General features: G+C 43.5%; 1 protein-coding gene across 1 annotated transcript in view; it reads right to left on the bottom strand.

Annotated features, from left to right (window-relative positions):
- LOC108570346 (Krueppel-like factor 7) overlaps positions 1 to 16,597 on the bottom strand; it is a 53,751-nt gene that overhangs the window by 8,747 nt on the left and 28,407 nt on the right. The window contains exons 3-4 of the mRNA XM_017932186.1: positions 9,043 to 9,346; positions 4,499 to 4,710 (exon numbers count right to left, since the gene is read on the bottom strand). Coding sequence (XP_017787675.1) covers positions 4,499 to 4,710; positions 9,043 to 9,346 — 516 coding nt within the window. The remainder of the gene's footprint in view (positions 1 to 4,498; positions 4,711 to 9,042; positions 9,347 to 16,597) is intronic.

The following is a 16,597-nucleotide window of genomic DNA, read 5'->3' as shown; positions in this document are numbered from 1 at the left end:
TTGCTCTTCAAAAAAAAAAAAAAAAGAGGAGCTAACATGAGTAAGAAAGTAGTTATCACATTCATCGGATTCTACTTTCCCATCATCTGCCTACTGTTTTCTCCATATCGGTCATGAATAATTAACGATTACACGCCGCTTCAGGGTTACCATGCATGACGGATTCGCGATTTTAAAACGTCATTTTATCAAACACTCGCGAATTTTCTCCTCCATCAATCACAAGTGTCAACGATCGCACATTTTTACGAGTTCGCAGGTGAATCGCGTTGTATAATCGAGCGTCAAAACACCTAATTCAAGTACCGAAACAAAAATTTGACAGAAATAAGAAGCTCGAAAAAATTCCTATACATTCTTCACGTATCCCTCTATCATTAAGAAAAAAAATTGTTCGAAAAAGTGTCTTCGTTACTTCGAAATAAATTCTCAAAGGAGAGCTACTTTTCAGACAGGCCACGATAACCCCTTCTTTAATTTACGACCTCGCTATATCGCTTCCACCAAGTATACAGGCTTGTTCAACAATGGAGCTAGGCTTGTGATAACCCCGTTTCACGGCGACCTTTCAGAACAGTAGGTTATTCATACGAGACAAATTCCAACACTTCTGGGAGCAGTGACGGAACGATCGTTCTACAGCGAGCACGATCCGCGAACGATTTATGCCTTGGAATGGCAGAAATTACAGTAATCAATGAATTGGCATTTCCCACATCCAGAGTGCCAGTATCCGCCGCCGTAAAGATATCTCGATGGCTGCATAATGCCGCGGTGTTAGAATGATGGATAGACGTGCCGGTCCCCGTTTCCTACGACCATGTGCTGCACACTCGTTGAAACAATTATTATAGCGGGCGCCGCCGTACGACACACTGTACAGCCAGGCTCTGGCCTTTTGTATCGACTGATCATGCTACCAGGATTTCGTAAACGCGTCCACCATAATGGTACCCTAATACGTGAAACGTGTTTTCGATCTTCGTGGATCCTCCTACTTCTCTTCGAGCAAGCTTTTCGTGAAATCATCGAGTACGTACACGGTGTGAATGAAATTCTACGACGAAATATGAAGAAAGTCCCGTATAAGGATGTTTCGTCGAGAACGCGTTAATGGATTCCACCTTCGATCGAGATGTTACGGAAACACATTTGTCTGAGTTAAAAAATCTTTCGTAAGGTTATTCAAGTATATTTATAGGTCACTTCCAGGAAATGTGTTGTAATATGTGCGTAGCAGCGAGATTTTACAGGGAAAAAATATATGTAAATTCGACGGTAGATATGTAGTAAGGGCCACGATATAGCAAGATCGTGTAATCGATCAAAAGTTGGAGTAAACATGTGTCAGAGACAATCGAATTGATAGAAATATAAGTAGTTAAGGACCTGCGTATCTTAGTTAGGAGTGTGCGAAAAAATGTTTAAAATCCGCTCGTAAATTTAGCTCCGATGTTAAAGTGCGTTTCGCAAAATATTAATGGCTGTTCAGACACAGGAAACAAGTTCAAATATTCCAAAGTAGTAATTAACATTTCGTGGATTTTCCGCTTGTAAATGGCGTACCGTTAGTCGTAAGACGTCATTCTTTGTAGAATCCCGAAATGGAATAAGTAAGTACAGTGTACGGCCCTAAAGTGTGACGACATCAGTAGGTCCCCTAGTTCGATGGTTTAATTTACGACCTCACGATACCTTGGCTCGTGCTATATCAGGGGGTCGACGAAAAAGAAAACGTCTTAAAAATGTGTATATATAATCAGCCGAGTGGGTCGACTGGTCAGTCGAAAGAAGGTAGTGTCACGCTATAAACATGTCCTCGAAACTGTTCGCTCTTTTAACGCTGCTGCTCGTCGTCGGTTCGTTGGCTATGGAAAACACCGGTAAGTTTTCTGTGAGAAACTTTAAACGTTAGAGTTGGCTATTTTATGGAAAGTGTGTATTTCAATTCAGACGAAATTATAGAGAAGAAATGCGTGCACGGTAAATCATATTTCGACGGATGCAACACTTGTGTGTGTCACTCAGGATATGTAGGCTGTACATTGATATATTGTTACACACAATTTAAAGCGTTGGAAGCCCCGGATGATTTTTGGGAGAAATAATGGCGTTAATTGAGGCATTACCGATTGCACAACTCGACCTGACTTGCAAATCAAACTGGACAAAAATTGCCATCATTTGTACTGGATAACAATGATGCTGCATTACGTGTTACAACTTTAAGCTCTCTATTACTAACCAACTCTACTGTATCTAATCAATTATTTCTAAATAATGTAATCTATTATTGTAAGTTCTATCATATCTTGTAAAAAAGGACAAAAAAATAAAACTTAATTTTTTAAAATTCTGCGTTACTGTCTTCACACCACTGATAGGGTAATATTCACTCGTCGAAGTTTCTTTGCTTAGGTAGGCGTTGCCTAATTGTATAATGGAGCAGGAGGCGCATTGTTCCCGAGTGAAACGCAAACAGAAGTAGGAAGCGAGATCCCACGTTCGTTGATGTCCCTAAAACCAGCTATCAAACGCTGAGTAACGCGTCGGGATTATGATTTTTCGCAACGGAATCCCACGGCTGGTCGGGCCAGGTTGAGCACCGCGGTTACACCTTCTTGGTTCAACCATGGACCAGACAAAAGATCCTGGTTCTCACGACCACGCCCTCTCCCCGCCGCCTCTGCACTCTCTAGACGGCGGCAATGCCTTCACGAAGGTACCTATCCACCGGAAATTCTTCAAGCCGCGGCTCCTTCGACGCTCTGTGTACACACATGTGTGGCCGGACCGCGGCGTGTATAGAAACGAAGGAACGAACGAGCGGTGTGACCTCTTCTTCCAGGTTCTCGCGGGCCGATAATAAATGACCGGCTACACGAGTGTGCCAACGAAAGAGACGCGGGGGCCGCGTCTAAAAAAATGCATACTCGATGGATAGTATTCACCGGTATAGTCACTTTGGACGTACTATCGAATTTCTAAGCGGCCTCCAGGCCATACGGTTCGCCGTGCGAATGTCGAAGACCCCTGACCCTCCTCCACCTCGATGCCGTTCCAATCGGTCGTTTGAAAAAGCTACTCTATGGGACGAATATGCCTGGCATCCGGTGAACGTCGCACATTCGCGAGAACACCGAATCCTCCTCGGATACGACGGAGTAGTATCGTTGAAAAAAGAACTCGTGAAATCACGCGTTCCACCAGCTTGACCATTGGCGACTTCTGTTCAATCCTTGCTGCTTTTCCATTTCGACTTGGGAGAATGAAAAGGCGACCAAATGAGTAATGGACTCGCGGTCGCGGTTACTTGACCTAACCACGGCGACAGGACGTTTAAAGCTACCTGGCTATATTTTAAAGGTGAGCATTATCCGGCTATCGGGACGAATCTAGCCGCTTTATTTGTTAATAACGCTGTCCCCGTCGAGGTTAACGTGGGAAGATCGGCTAACGACTAGAGGAGGCACGTTTGTAAAGTGCAAAAAGGAGAATTTCCTTTTACCATTTGCGTTGGGTCGCCGGGGTATATCAACCGGAGGTTCCGTGTAACGTAACTAAAGCGCAGAAGAAACGTGGAATCACAACGAGCCATTCACGGGTATATTGTCCCGGCAATTAGCCTCGGTTCCTTCTTCAAAGTGTTACGCGCCGCTCGCTCTCGAGGCCTCTTCTCGTTATTGTGAGAGTACCTTGTACCGTCACCTTGGAACGGTAACGTCACCTATGAACTGGCCTGATCCCTCGAAGGGAACCGGAGAGAAAAAAAAAAAAGACACGAGCTCGCACTCACGATGATGAAATCCCCGCGTTCTACGACGGTGATCACAGCGAGCATGAATCAACGATAAAACGTTTAGGAGTCGATAAAAATATTGAAGGATGAAAAGTGGAGAATTTATGGACGTGCATTGAGTTAGATTTGTATTTGTCGCGTTCTAAAATTCGCAGGATATTCAATTCTAAACAGATGGAATATAGTGACGGCGTGACACAGCTGTTTAACCCTTTCGCGACGAATGACCATTGTTATGGCGTCCTGCGAGGCTGATCCTGCGTATGAATGGCCATTACAGTGGCCGTTTGTGAAACTGTTATTAAGTGTATATGTAAGTGAAATTTAATATAAATATTTAATATAGAAACGTTTTGTTCTTTACTAAATAATATTTGAAATTGTTTGTGCGATCTACTTAATTCAGCAAAAGTGAACAATTTTTACGTTTAGCAAGATATGAATCTATGAAATAATTTTCGAGAAGACCTTATGGTTTCAGTATAGACGATATGATGAAAACAATAGTATCGACAGTTTTGAGTTTTCAATCTCATCACTGTTTTAAATAAATTTTACTAAACAATGTATATGCATTGGTTTCTTTTCCGTTGCGAACGGGGTTAATATACTCGACATCAAATAAACGCTGAAGTACGATCAGATACTTTGCCCTCTGCGATCTCGAGGATTTAAAATTTTCAATTTCAATAAACTTACCGGTGTGAGTTCTCTTGTGAGCTTTCAGATGGGAGCTCTTCGTGTACACCTTGTCGCAGCCCGCCACGTCGCATCTGTGAACCTTGCGTCTCTTGAGCGCGTCTCCGCATTCGTTGTCCACCGCTAAACTAGCGCCATTCCCTCCGACACCAGCGTTTCCTCTTCCACCGATCCCGATGCCGCTCGCCAACGCGGGACGCTTGTGGAACACCCTGAAATTCCAACGAAACATCTTCTTGAAACTCTTAAGTACCTTCAGAGCCAAATATCCTTGCCTTAATTCGCCGCGTACAAAACACACTCGATTCGAAGTACCAACATAAATCATCGAAAAACGAACCAAGTAAACAATTCCCCAAATAAGAACGGACCCAGCCAATTATATCAACGATCCACGAAAACAATCGAACTGAAGTTTGACAGCTAGTGGTCACCTTTTTGCAACGTGTATCGTACCGCTGCTAACTATACCCGATCCCTGCAGCGACGATGATTACAACGAGGAGGCGAAAAGGCGGCAAGAAATTCGAGGAACGATCGCCCGCGGTGATTTCAATTCAGATATGGATAAGACGTCTTCATCGTTATTTTATCTTTCGTACGCGCGACTACAGCTCCCGCGGACATCTTTTATTTCCTCCTTCCCCGGCTACATTCGGCATGGATTTATACAGAAAGTTTTTGGCATGCATTATTCAACGGAGATCGATGTGTCCCGATGCGTTATGACCGGTTTGACGAAGAACGGGTGAAATTGCTTGCGAAACGATCAATTGAACAAATACATTTTCTGCGGGAAGAATTCAACTTGCAAATAATACGACGGACTAACAGAAACGGAAGGGAAGGAATAAAGAATTTAAAAAAAGTGGCAGTTATTACGTTAATCTACGCGGTTACATGGAAGCGCGCGCGCGTACACGAGGCACAGCAACGGAACGGGTCGGTCGCGGATCTTTTAACGGGATGCACGATTTGCACGGTCGTATTAACAGAGCTGTCAATCAGCCGCATATGTTCCGGTGAGCTCGTGGAACGGCCTGTGATTTTCCATAACGGGTTCATAGATTTCGAAGCGCCTAATAATCGGTTATCGCCGACAGATGAGCGGCTTTCAGCTTTCGAGAGCCTTTCAGGAAAGCGGAGACAGAAACGTTTAAACCTTTGCCCCTGGTTTTAGAGGGAAACCATTTGGGAATTTTAGGAACGACTTCACGGGGATAATTGATATTCTTCATCGAGTAATTAATTTTTTCATTCATAATTCATTTTTCTTACAGAATTTGAACCCTTTATAATGTTATGTGACTTTAATGCGACTTTAATTTTATTTAATTTATTCATGATAATTATTAATTCTTGCTCCTCTCATTATAATGTAACATTTAAATCAACCATAATTTTTCTTCTGATGAATGAAAGGAATCAGATTATAGAGGGTGAACGAAGTTCGATTTTAAGTAGAATTTCAAAGAAAAAATTAATCGATTAAGCGTAATTAATTGCATAATTGTGTTCAGCTGTTTGTGTAGCATTAGTACCTATTGTAGGTAAGACTATAACCGCACGTATGTGCTTTAAATGCGTTCATTAATCACAGACTGCTTCGTCTAAACGTGCTCCATTTTGCACTCCATTCCCATGAATATTCATGAATTATTTGTCCATTATACCGTGGCCAACGGGGTAAACGTTGATACCCCATTATCGTTTACAATCGGCTCGCGATTTACACGCTCGTTCATTATAATTTTAAAACGTTCAGAGTGCAGAGTAACTGACCAGAAAAATATCGAAACCACTGTTCATTATTCTGAAGAACAGGAAAATGATACACGTAGCACGTTCGTGTACATACCACATTTACACTCGTAACCATTTTACCCCGGAACTTTTACTAAAATTCAACGTCTTTGTCAATTAACGTATTCAGGCTAATTGCTTTAAAATTCTAGAGGAGACCGATTTTTATAAACTCGAAGGCCATCGGCGAAAACGTCAATTATTGAAGACAACGATTTAAATAGTTTCTCCAATTATATGCACCGGTTGTTCAACTTTGCCACCGATTGGTAGAAAGTAGCGAAACGTACAATTTCACACCCAGTAGACCTCGTTTCTCAGAAAAACGAAAATAACAATGCTCCGACTATGTGTCATTCTCTCAAAAAGTACTCGGACTGTACGTGAAACTTAACCCTTTGACAGTCTAATACAATTACGAATTAAACTGAATAAAATTCATATTTCACACGTTCTTTTTAATAATTACGTCGTGTGTGATTATTTTTAAAGCACAGTTCTGATAATAATATCTCGTCCCTTTCTAACCTTCATCCTAAAAGTCTCTCAGGAGTTTTTTAATGCCCGAGTCTCACTCGGGATAAATTGTCAAAGGGTTAATATCTCGTAAGTGAAAAGAAAATCTGATAACACAACATGACGTGATGGTTACTACTGGCTATTTAACTGGCACTGAGTTTACATCGAAACTATGCAAGCCAAGTAAAAATGATAAGTTAAGGGGTTACCATTACCATTAGCAATGCATTAAACAGCGAAGGACACTAAGCTTCCTAATCTAACGCAACAGATCGTCCCACCGTTATCGCTCGTGGTAACCACGTCGTAACTCGCATAGTGGTTGGTTCCCCGCGACAATTAATATTCCCACAGTCTAGCGACGACAATGCAGAATCCACGGGGCAATTTATTTCGCGATAATTCCATCAGCCTGCCTCCGCGTCGAAATCTCCGTCGCGGCTTGGCGTGTACTGTGTAGGGGATTACCAAATGGATCATTGTTTCGAAGACCCGAGCGCGGCGCACTGGAAAGGCGAAGGAGGAACTGGAAAGTACATTTGTCGTGAAGTATTGCCCCAAGCTTGCGGCAGTTTCTCTGCAGGGGGGCCCTGACATGCGGGTACCGATGTACAACGGTGCGTGTACACGTGCGTACCCGGTATTCGCGTGTGGAAGTCGCGAGTTGCGCACACGTATAGATCGAGACGGAAACAGACAACGGGGCTGGCGGAGATTTATGAGAAACGTGAAGTATAACTATCGGTTAACGGCATTGGGACACGAGAGGACAGGCCTCGTGATCCTGTGGCACCGCTGTGACGATTTCACGGTACGCGTGATCTACGGACACGATCCACCACGAGACCCCACCATTATTGGCATCGATCTACGCCAAAACGGGCGAAAGAATGCCGGCTGCACAGTTACATCGATGTCGGAACTTATGACGCTCCGGGGAAATTGGATAAACTACGATTTAACCGTAGGCCCTACATTTCAACGACGCGGAGCCGCGAAAGATGTTTCTTTCTCGTATATTATAACGAAAGGCGGACACAGGGAAATGGCGGTAACGTCGATTCGAACAGTACATGCTGCTACGTCAAGGGCCGTTCAGAGAGTGGCTCTAATAAAGTCATTGACACCGAAGCAACGATCAAGAGGGGAATTCCAAGATAGAAGGATAGACCGTTATGTCATCGTCTGTCATCGTGGCACAGAAAAGACGGGGCAGAAATTATTCAGCGTGATCTCTAAGCTTCGCATCGAGGCAATGTCCATGGGTGTTACATAGGCTCGAGCGAAAGAAATCGTGACGAACAGTACGAAATGAGGTTTGTTAGCGTGCAACCGGGTGTCACGAGATTACTATGTTTTCTAACGTCGAGGCCTAACCGTAGAGATCGGCGGAGCCTCGACGGCTCTGCTCGACAATGGAAAAGACACACTTGGGAGAGCACGAGAGCAAATTAAACGAGATTTACAGCGAGAGCATGATCCCGTCCTATTAACCCTGGACGTGCTTATGCATTCGATGAATTATGACGGCACGTAACCATCGCCGCGGTGACGGACCAACCGCGACGTCCTGCTGTTTTCGACCGATTGTAAACTGATAATAAAGTCAGCCCTTATGCGCTCCAGTTGGGTGGCGATGCATTGTTGACTTTATTGAGTGGTGTAATCATTGTGGTATGCGATAAATATTTGTTTGACTGCATTCTGGACAGGATTGTATGATATTTTATGGGTAACTACTAAATGTCCTATTTGTAGACCTAATCCTTGCATTTCACGAAAATGTCAACAATCCTTTAAATTAACTCAGAGAAAATATTTATTTTAGTGTAAATAGCTGAAAGTAAGCAAATTGTAATTTTTGGACGACAAACAGAAATTGAAAATTTTAATTATGGAAATAAGAAATATGTATCAAGGCATATTAAAAATTATATATCAACATTAAAGATTCTAATGGGTGATCTACAAAGTCTGCACAATACCTTCATTGTTAACAGAGGAATAGTCCTTTATCTCCTTACAGTTAATACATAGAAATTGAACGAACCCTACTTTCTCCATCGGCAATAGAGCACACACTCAGTTGCCCCCTTTAAGAGACGCGAAAGACCTAGTTGTACGAAGGTGTGGGAGACGGTGGGTGCATTATCTATCAGGAGCGTGGAAAAAATGGTTCGGTTCGCCGTTGGTGCGGCGATATGATCGGTAAAAGTACTTACAGGGACGTTTCCTTTATCCTCTGCAACGCTAGGAGGGCCGCCGAGGAGGAAACGAAGACAGGGTCGAGAGGTTCCATCATGCGGACAGACACGTCCCTCTCTCTGTCCCTTTCCCTATCCCTCTGCCTATCACGATCTCGTTCCTTTTCTCGATCTCGCGGCTCCCTCTCCCTGATCCCAGATTCTCTCTCCTGCTGCCGTTCCCTGTGCTCGTTCTCCGTGCTCCTCTCTCGAACCCTTTCCCGTTCCCGTTCCCGGTTTCTCTCCCACGCTGTTTCTCCCAGCGGTGGCAAAGACGGCGACACTGCAACAAAAATTCGCGGAATATTAATTAGCCGACCGATACTAACCCCGGTTCAAGCATCGTTTATTCAAACGGTTTACGCCTGGATTAGACTATTTGACGTTAGGTACACCGAACGACTAGTAATTCATCGGTTGACGCGTGTGGAAAACGTGGAAAAGAGCTCGTTAGCGTTTACCGCTAATTACTAGAATTTTGTGGAATCGTAGATTATCCGGAGAGTGACATATATGGTTTCTAGAAAGGGGGAAGGGAAATGAGCTACCATTTTCACAGGGAAAATAAAAGCACGGTGTACTTTGAAACGGTCAGATTCGTCGAATGATCGAAGGGAATAACGAGGCGGTCGTTATTAAAGTGAGTTTTTCCACTGTATATTATTTAAACGCGCGATTTACGCCGACGTGCCTCGGCACCCGTGCAACATTGTCGTAAATCTTACGTTATAAACTCGGCTAATCTACAAGCCACGGACTCCAGACGATGTTTCTCGGGTTTTAAAGAAAATTGAGCCGCGAAAGTTCAATCGTTTCACAGGCTGTTCGGGGCCATCGCTGTAAAAAGTCTACGCTGGTTATCGTTTCATGCTGTTTCTTTTTTCTTTTTTTTATTATCCACAGTATGTCTGTTTATTTCAATGTGAAATAGATTTATGGAATTATTAAATTGAAAGTGTAAATGCTATGTTATCACGTAAAGCAATGGGGAAAGGAAGATGTTAAAAAATGAACGAAAAATTTTTTTACAGCATGATTCCACGCATCCTAAGGAACAAAAAATGTAATTGTCATACTTATAACTTATATTCCGTCTCGTTTTCTTCGGATGATGGTCTGTTCGTAAATTAATCACTTACAAACTTATATTGAGTATCATTTACAAAGATTGTTGTACATTAGTGTTTAATAAAAACCAAAAATAATGAAAAATAATTAATGACAAATTAATCGAAACAAGGAATTCAGAAACCACTAGTTATTTATTCTCGAAGTGATAAAAGTTATAATAAACTATCGTAAATATAATAAAATAATCGTCATGACAGGGATACAATAAAAAAGTAAGACTCTAACAGAATTTGCATTTCTTAACTGTGTATCCGGTGATTTCATTTCTCCACTAATTTTTTTTCTGTCAAGAATACGAAACTGCTTCGTGTTTGCAAAGCAGCTGTTTATTCGAGTTGTGACTCTTAGAGAGTTGAGCGAGGCTCTCAGACAGTCACTCTCAGACGCAGTGTCCACTCGCGATAGTTTTACTCTGAAAAGGAGTGTAACGATTTGAATTTAAAAGGGGCGCGTCTTTTTACCGTGATCGGCGTGCGTCCGCCGAGCGGCGATTGCGCATGCGTCCAGCGGCTATCGCGCATGCGTCGAGCGAAAAAAAGTATGGCGTATTGTATTGTATTAAGACTACGTGCGTGGCGTTTGTTCTCGGTTTTGCCAATAAAAGTAATATAAAATCAGAAAATTCTTTTCCCGCTAACTCTTTTTTGTGCGCGAACAGGCAGCTAGCTTATGTTTGGCTCGATGTACGTAACGCGACTCGGGTTCGCGTGTCTTATGTTTGGCTCGCAAGAAATATCACGAGTTCTAAGAAGTTAAGGCCTTGAATTTTTCCCAGTACAGCGAGCAGAAATCGGGTAGGACGACTTGTCCTCAGTCGGTGTTTACGAGGCTGTCGAACGAGTGTCTTAGACTGCGCGATTCTAGTCTTGTAGGGAATACATCGTACAACGCGTTTTCGATTATACGCGGATTTCCAATCAATTTGCGTACTTGGCATATTCGTTCGTGTGAATTAAGTGTCCCTGCATACAAGAAGCTAGTGCATCGAATACAAGTACACAGCGAACAGCTCAGCTTGGGAGAAAAATCAAACGAGAGGCGTGTCTCTGCGAGCTACGCAGCTGCTGTTTCACGGTATGCGTATGCGTGAATAATATGTACGTACACAATCGAATGATTGAGTTAATTGAAAATAGAGGAGAGCCTACGTATAGCTAATTAGATTAATTACTGCAACAATTTCGTTTTATCGTATCCTAAGTTTATTTTTCTTGTAATAAGATGTGTTATAGCTATGAAACAACAAAAAATTAGTTTTTTTTACTGCTGTCTCCCCGAGACATGTACATATTCTATCCTTTCCTGGAAAAACACCGTCTCTTAGTAAACAACTAAGTTTTAGTTTTTTTTACTGCTGTCTCCCCGAGATATATACATATTCTATCCTTTCCTGGAAAAACACCGTCTCTTAGTAAACAACTAAGTCTTTACACACGACCTACCTCGTTTGTTATTATTCTGACGACAATGTACGACAATTGACACGCAGTGCAGATGATCAGACTTCAGTTTTCCGTAAAACTACGCGGACAGTCGACGTCTCTAAACCTACGCGTAGTTCGACACAACACTGTATACATATACATATATGTTTAGACTGATATGTAAGATCATGCAAATTCTCTTAGAGTCTTACTTTTTTACTGTATCCCTGTCATGACGATTATTTTATTATATTTAAATTCCTTGAAATTCCCAAAGAATTCCTTGTTTCGATTAATTTGTCATTTTTTGTCAAGTTTCAATGCAAATTTAATTTATCAGATATTTTAATTTTAGTCGTATTAAATTTTTAACGAAGTGTTTGAAAATTCAGGAATGCACCCAGTGCGCAAAATTTTCACAGAAATTTGCATGCATAAAATAGGATGAAAAGGTAATTTTTCTGGCGATTATGAAAATGGCCAAAGTTAAAAGGCCCGAAACATTCAAATCAGAGAAGGTTATCTTCGTTCGAGACGAAGTCCACTGATCGGTGGAAAGTCGTCTGGATACCAAACGAAACGCCGCAATTTACACCGGCTAGTAGATATTTTTCGACCACTCTCGACCCTCGTAACGGCACAACGATTTCAACGCTACACGTCGTTGCCCTCCTCGCGACCTATGGTCGACAAGCATGTTAAATGTCCGTGACATTACTGTTACTAATTAATACGCGTCGGTGGTCAATAGATTTGCTATCGATCGGCTCTGCAGACGTGTTTAGAGGTGGCGGGGAATATCCGCCGGATGGTTTAACTTTTGACCGTGTATCGTCGCGCTATATCTGCGCGTCTTTCATTCGATTATCGAAGTCGCCTCCTCGATCGCCTCGTAATCGATGTAAAATTGTAATTTCCAAGGCTTACCTCGTTACGTGGTAATGGCTCGTTTGCCGGTAAACGCTCGTAATTAGTGCCGCGTAATTTCAAGTACACGAAATCGCCGCGGTATCGTTACTCGCAATTTGTTCCGGCTACGCCAGGGAGAAACAGTTTTCTCCCACGAAATCGTTCGGTCGTCGAACACGAGCCCAATCGGGGTGGCTTAATATGGTTACTGTTACTCGTATATGAGGCATTTTACAAATTAATCAAGCCTCTTCTCCGATTATCTCTACTTGCAATCTTTCCTGTTTAGCAACTGCGCGTGTGTATGTGTTCCCAGTCCACTCTTAATTGTTCTAGTATTTTTTTTTTTTTTTTTTTTTTTTTTTTTTTTTTTTTTTACAACTATTTAACGACGCTTTGCAATATCGCGTGTTTCGTATGTAGTTTATTTTAAAAAGCAATTATTTTTTTAGACGAATTTGGTAATTGCCGTAGAATGAGATGAAATGTGAATTATCATTTTATTTACACTTGATTTTACTTGGAGCTGAAATATACGAAATGCGGCTTAATACCAAAGTTCAGAAAATAACGTTCACCCCCTTGGGCTAAAAGTTGCCAAGACTGATCGTATGCATATATCAACCTTTCACCTCGTACGATGTGCCGTGAACATTTCCTAGGTGCTTCTCGTTATTCGAAAATAATCAACCACGATGACCATACCGAGTGTTGCGTTAGAATTAATGTCTCCGCGAGTAAGTTCGCTTTCTTGCGTTTCGAGTGTACGTACTTGTCGCGAGAACGTCTACATTTAACATGAAACAGAGGCAGCACGACCTATGTTCATCGAAATCCTGTTCTTGGTGCGAAAACTTCTGCACCGGGTATTCGATAAATTCGCGAGACGAGCGTGTGCAATTCGACAGGGCAGGGATGCGTCAGGGAACCGGTTTTACGCTTATCTATTGGATTCGAGAGAGAAAAAACGGAGGACGCGTTAAACGATACCGCTGAATCTTAGGTAAGCTCGAATTCCACGGTTTGCGGATCCTGAAAGCATCGAGCGAGGGAAAAGTAAGAAATGAAATGAAATTTTTCAAAATCACGCCTCCGTTTGTTCGTCTTCCGCTTTTCTCACCTCGAGAAATCGCGAAATCCGCGCAAAGTAACGGGATTAAGAGGTAATCGATTTCGCGGGGGGAGACACGGCGTGTTCGCGGTCGGAACAAGGCGGAATATTGCGTAACGCACGCACGCAGCCACGCACGCGAGTCCCTCGGTTGTTCGTCGTGAATCAACGAGCCGGAGATTTATGCAAACGGCCGTTGTGGTCGGGCGGGCGCACGCCAGCCGGGCAGAAACGCGTTCGACCGAAGATGCATGACTGGAAAACGAACGTGAACCACCGAGCCCGCTCTCTCTCCCTTGTGTTTCGTTGGTTTGATGGATCACGCCGAAGATTGATTTTTAATTGAATCGCAGCCTCGTAATTCAGCTGTGTGGCCCGACCTTTGAATAACAGACGTCGTAAATACACGGATTGACGCGAGGCACGCATGCTGCGGCCGTCCTGCCACACGCCAACGTCAAAGAAAACGTCACTTCGTATTCGGGGGGGTAGAGTCGCGAAGTGTTCCCGTCGAAAACGTACAGGAGGTCTGGTAATAAGCGGCTTAATCACTATAATCGCGGTTATACGCTCCGGGCGGAACTCGCCTTCCCTTCGAAAGTTGCGGTTGCCCGGTTCGATCCCGAGTATAATAACGATGATCATAACGCATCGCAAGTGCGTTGCCAGCCGACGTTTTTCCTCTTTTTATCCGGCCGGCGAAACCGCCGCGGAAAATTTCAATATAAAAGTCCCGGTTACAGATACGTATCTTATACTCTCGTAGGGCCCCCGTGTTCACTTGCCCTTATCGCCAGGGAAAATCTCGAGGGGACTCCGATCGTCGAATCGTATCGAGGAATCATTATGAATACAGTTGGTCGTGGACCAGGACGCGTTCTAACCGCTAGCGCGCGTGCACACACGGTATTATTAACCGTAATTTCCGTGCGTTGCCTGTACCGGGCGGCTTCGCTTAATTAGCCTCCGCTTCAGACACTTTTTCCCCTCCCCTCTTGAGCTCCTTTTCCCTCCCTTCGACTCGTTCCGGACGTCTCGTTAGGGCCATTAACTCTTCCCGTGGCTCTGCTCAAGGCCTATGATCTTTGGTATCTAATGGAGCACAGAATCGTCAGAACTTAGAACGCCCTGACAGCGCTCGTCTAACTCTTTGACCTGTGCCTGCTTCCTCCTCCTCGTTCCCTGTCCTTCGTTCAATCGTACCTTGTTGTTTCACCAACGCTAGCCGTGACAGAGTGTTCAACAGCCCGCACACGATCTATAATATCGATCGTTCTAGTCTGATGATAATACTGACACTCGATTTTCGAAATATCTGAAAATTCTTTGAGAAGTTCTTCAATTTTACTATTAATCGCACACAATCGACAATTTTAGCTCAGACTGTGTGAAGCAAATTGTGAATAAGAAGGTTATATCGCCTTTTACCTAAGATATTCCGTGTCTTTCTCAAAGGATTCACATTATCTCTCGCTCTTTCGGTACAAAACGCTTCTCAGCATCCACACTTTGCTCTTCTTCCATCGTCGCCTCGCCTACGCGAGGCTAACCCCGAGCATTACCGGTAATAATGCGGTTTTACCGCGTTTCGCCTTCCCCACCTCTCGCCGTACGTTACTCCTCTCGTTCTCCTCTTGCTTCCTCCTCGACGTCCACCGGGGCTCCTTTCTCTCGCCGGTGCACACGCACAGACACTTTCATGACCCGGCGTACTCTACAGAGTGCAGGGGGTAATTGATAATGTTAAACGCCGGGGTTAATCCGCCGATTTATGGGCAGAGTTTGTACCGTGGATTTTTCGAATCTGCCAAATTGAGGGATAATAGGCGGACATTAATGCCTTGCTGCCAGCAATCGAACAGCGAGGCGGCAAAGAGAGATAAGTGGGAATCGCCGGTTGCACAGTTGCCTGCGTCCGCTGGCGTATAAAGCGTACTCAATTAATTCACTCCGAGGGACGTCGCTAAACTCCGGATTCGCATTCGTGAAATTAATGCACCTGCCTGACTGGAATCCACCTCCGTATGGTCAGTTTTGACAACTGAGAATACTTTCACGTGTACGTTTCACCGTTCCAACTTTTCTAAACGTCTCTCCCTATACGAGGAAGCAGCGTTTCTACAGTTAGATAATACACCGTTTCGCTGATAACGTAATAGACGAACCACATTTGGAAGTGACGTGGTGTAAAATAATTACTCGCGAAATCCGATAACGCTTAACCTAATTTTGAAGTGTAGGCGACGCGATGCACGTAGAAAGAAAGTCTACGACAAAAAGCCTGGTGCCTTTTTCGGGGCTCCCTTAAGTAGCCCCCTTTCCCTGGAAAAGTCCCAGGAAGTGGGGGCGCGGGCCTGCATTGCCGAGGCAATACTCTTGTCCTCGAGGACGAAGAAACTCGGAGATGTTTGGAAAAACATCTCTCGATTCTTCGCCTCGAGGGCCAAGAGTCGCCAGGCCTAAGTGCGTGGCCCCCTCCCGTGGCGGTCACCACATACCGATAACGCGTTTCGAAACAGCAGAAACGCTACAATTACGAATTATAAATTAGCACCGTTCAATTTACCGTCGAAAGTGTACACACACGTTTAAAATGTAAATTTTCCGATTGCACGCTGCATAATAGATAACGACACCGTAGAGGAGAACTCCCATAGTTTTCACTCGCTCGACAACTAATTACACTAAATCAATCAAAAACACGGTTGTTTTGATATATCCTTCAGAATTTAAGAGTAGTTAAGATTTGAATGGGGGGTAAAGAGAAAAAGAATTGCCCACTGAATGATAGCTAATAGCGATAGCTAATACTGATACAACCCCAAGATTTTCCACTCACCGCAGGAACTAATTGCACTAAATCATTCAACGGCGGCCTGGACTCGCACGTGCAACAGCGCGAGATCTTTATCGCGTCTTTCTAAAATAATCAACTAGAAAATTCATCAATCCGTCGAGA

The sequence above is a fragment of the Habropoda laboriosa genome, unplaced genomic scaffold (assembly GCF_001263275.1).
Source record: "Habropoda laboriosa isolate 0110345459 unplaced genomic scaffold, ASM126327v1 scaffold70, whole genome shotgun sequence".
NCBI classification, from domain to species: domain Eukaryota; kingdom Metazoa; phylum Arthropoda; class Insecta; order Hymenoptera; family Apidae; genus Habropoda; species Habropoda laboriosa.
Note: the sequence above shows the minus strand (reverse complement) of the source record. Positions and strands in the feature narration are given on the sequence as shown.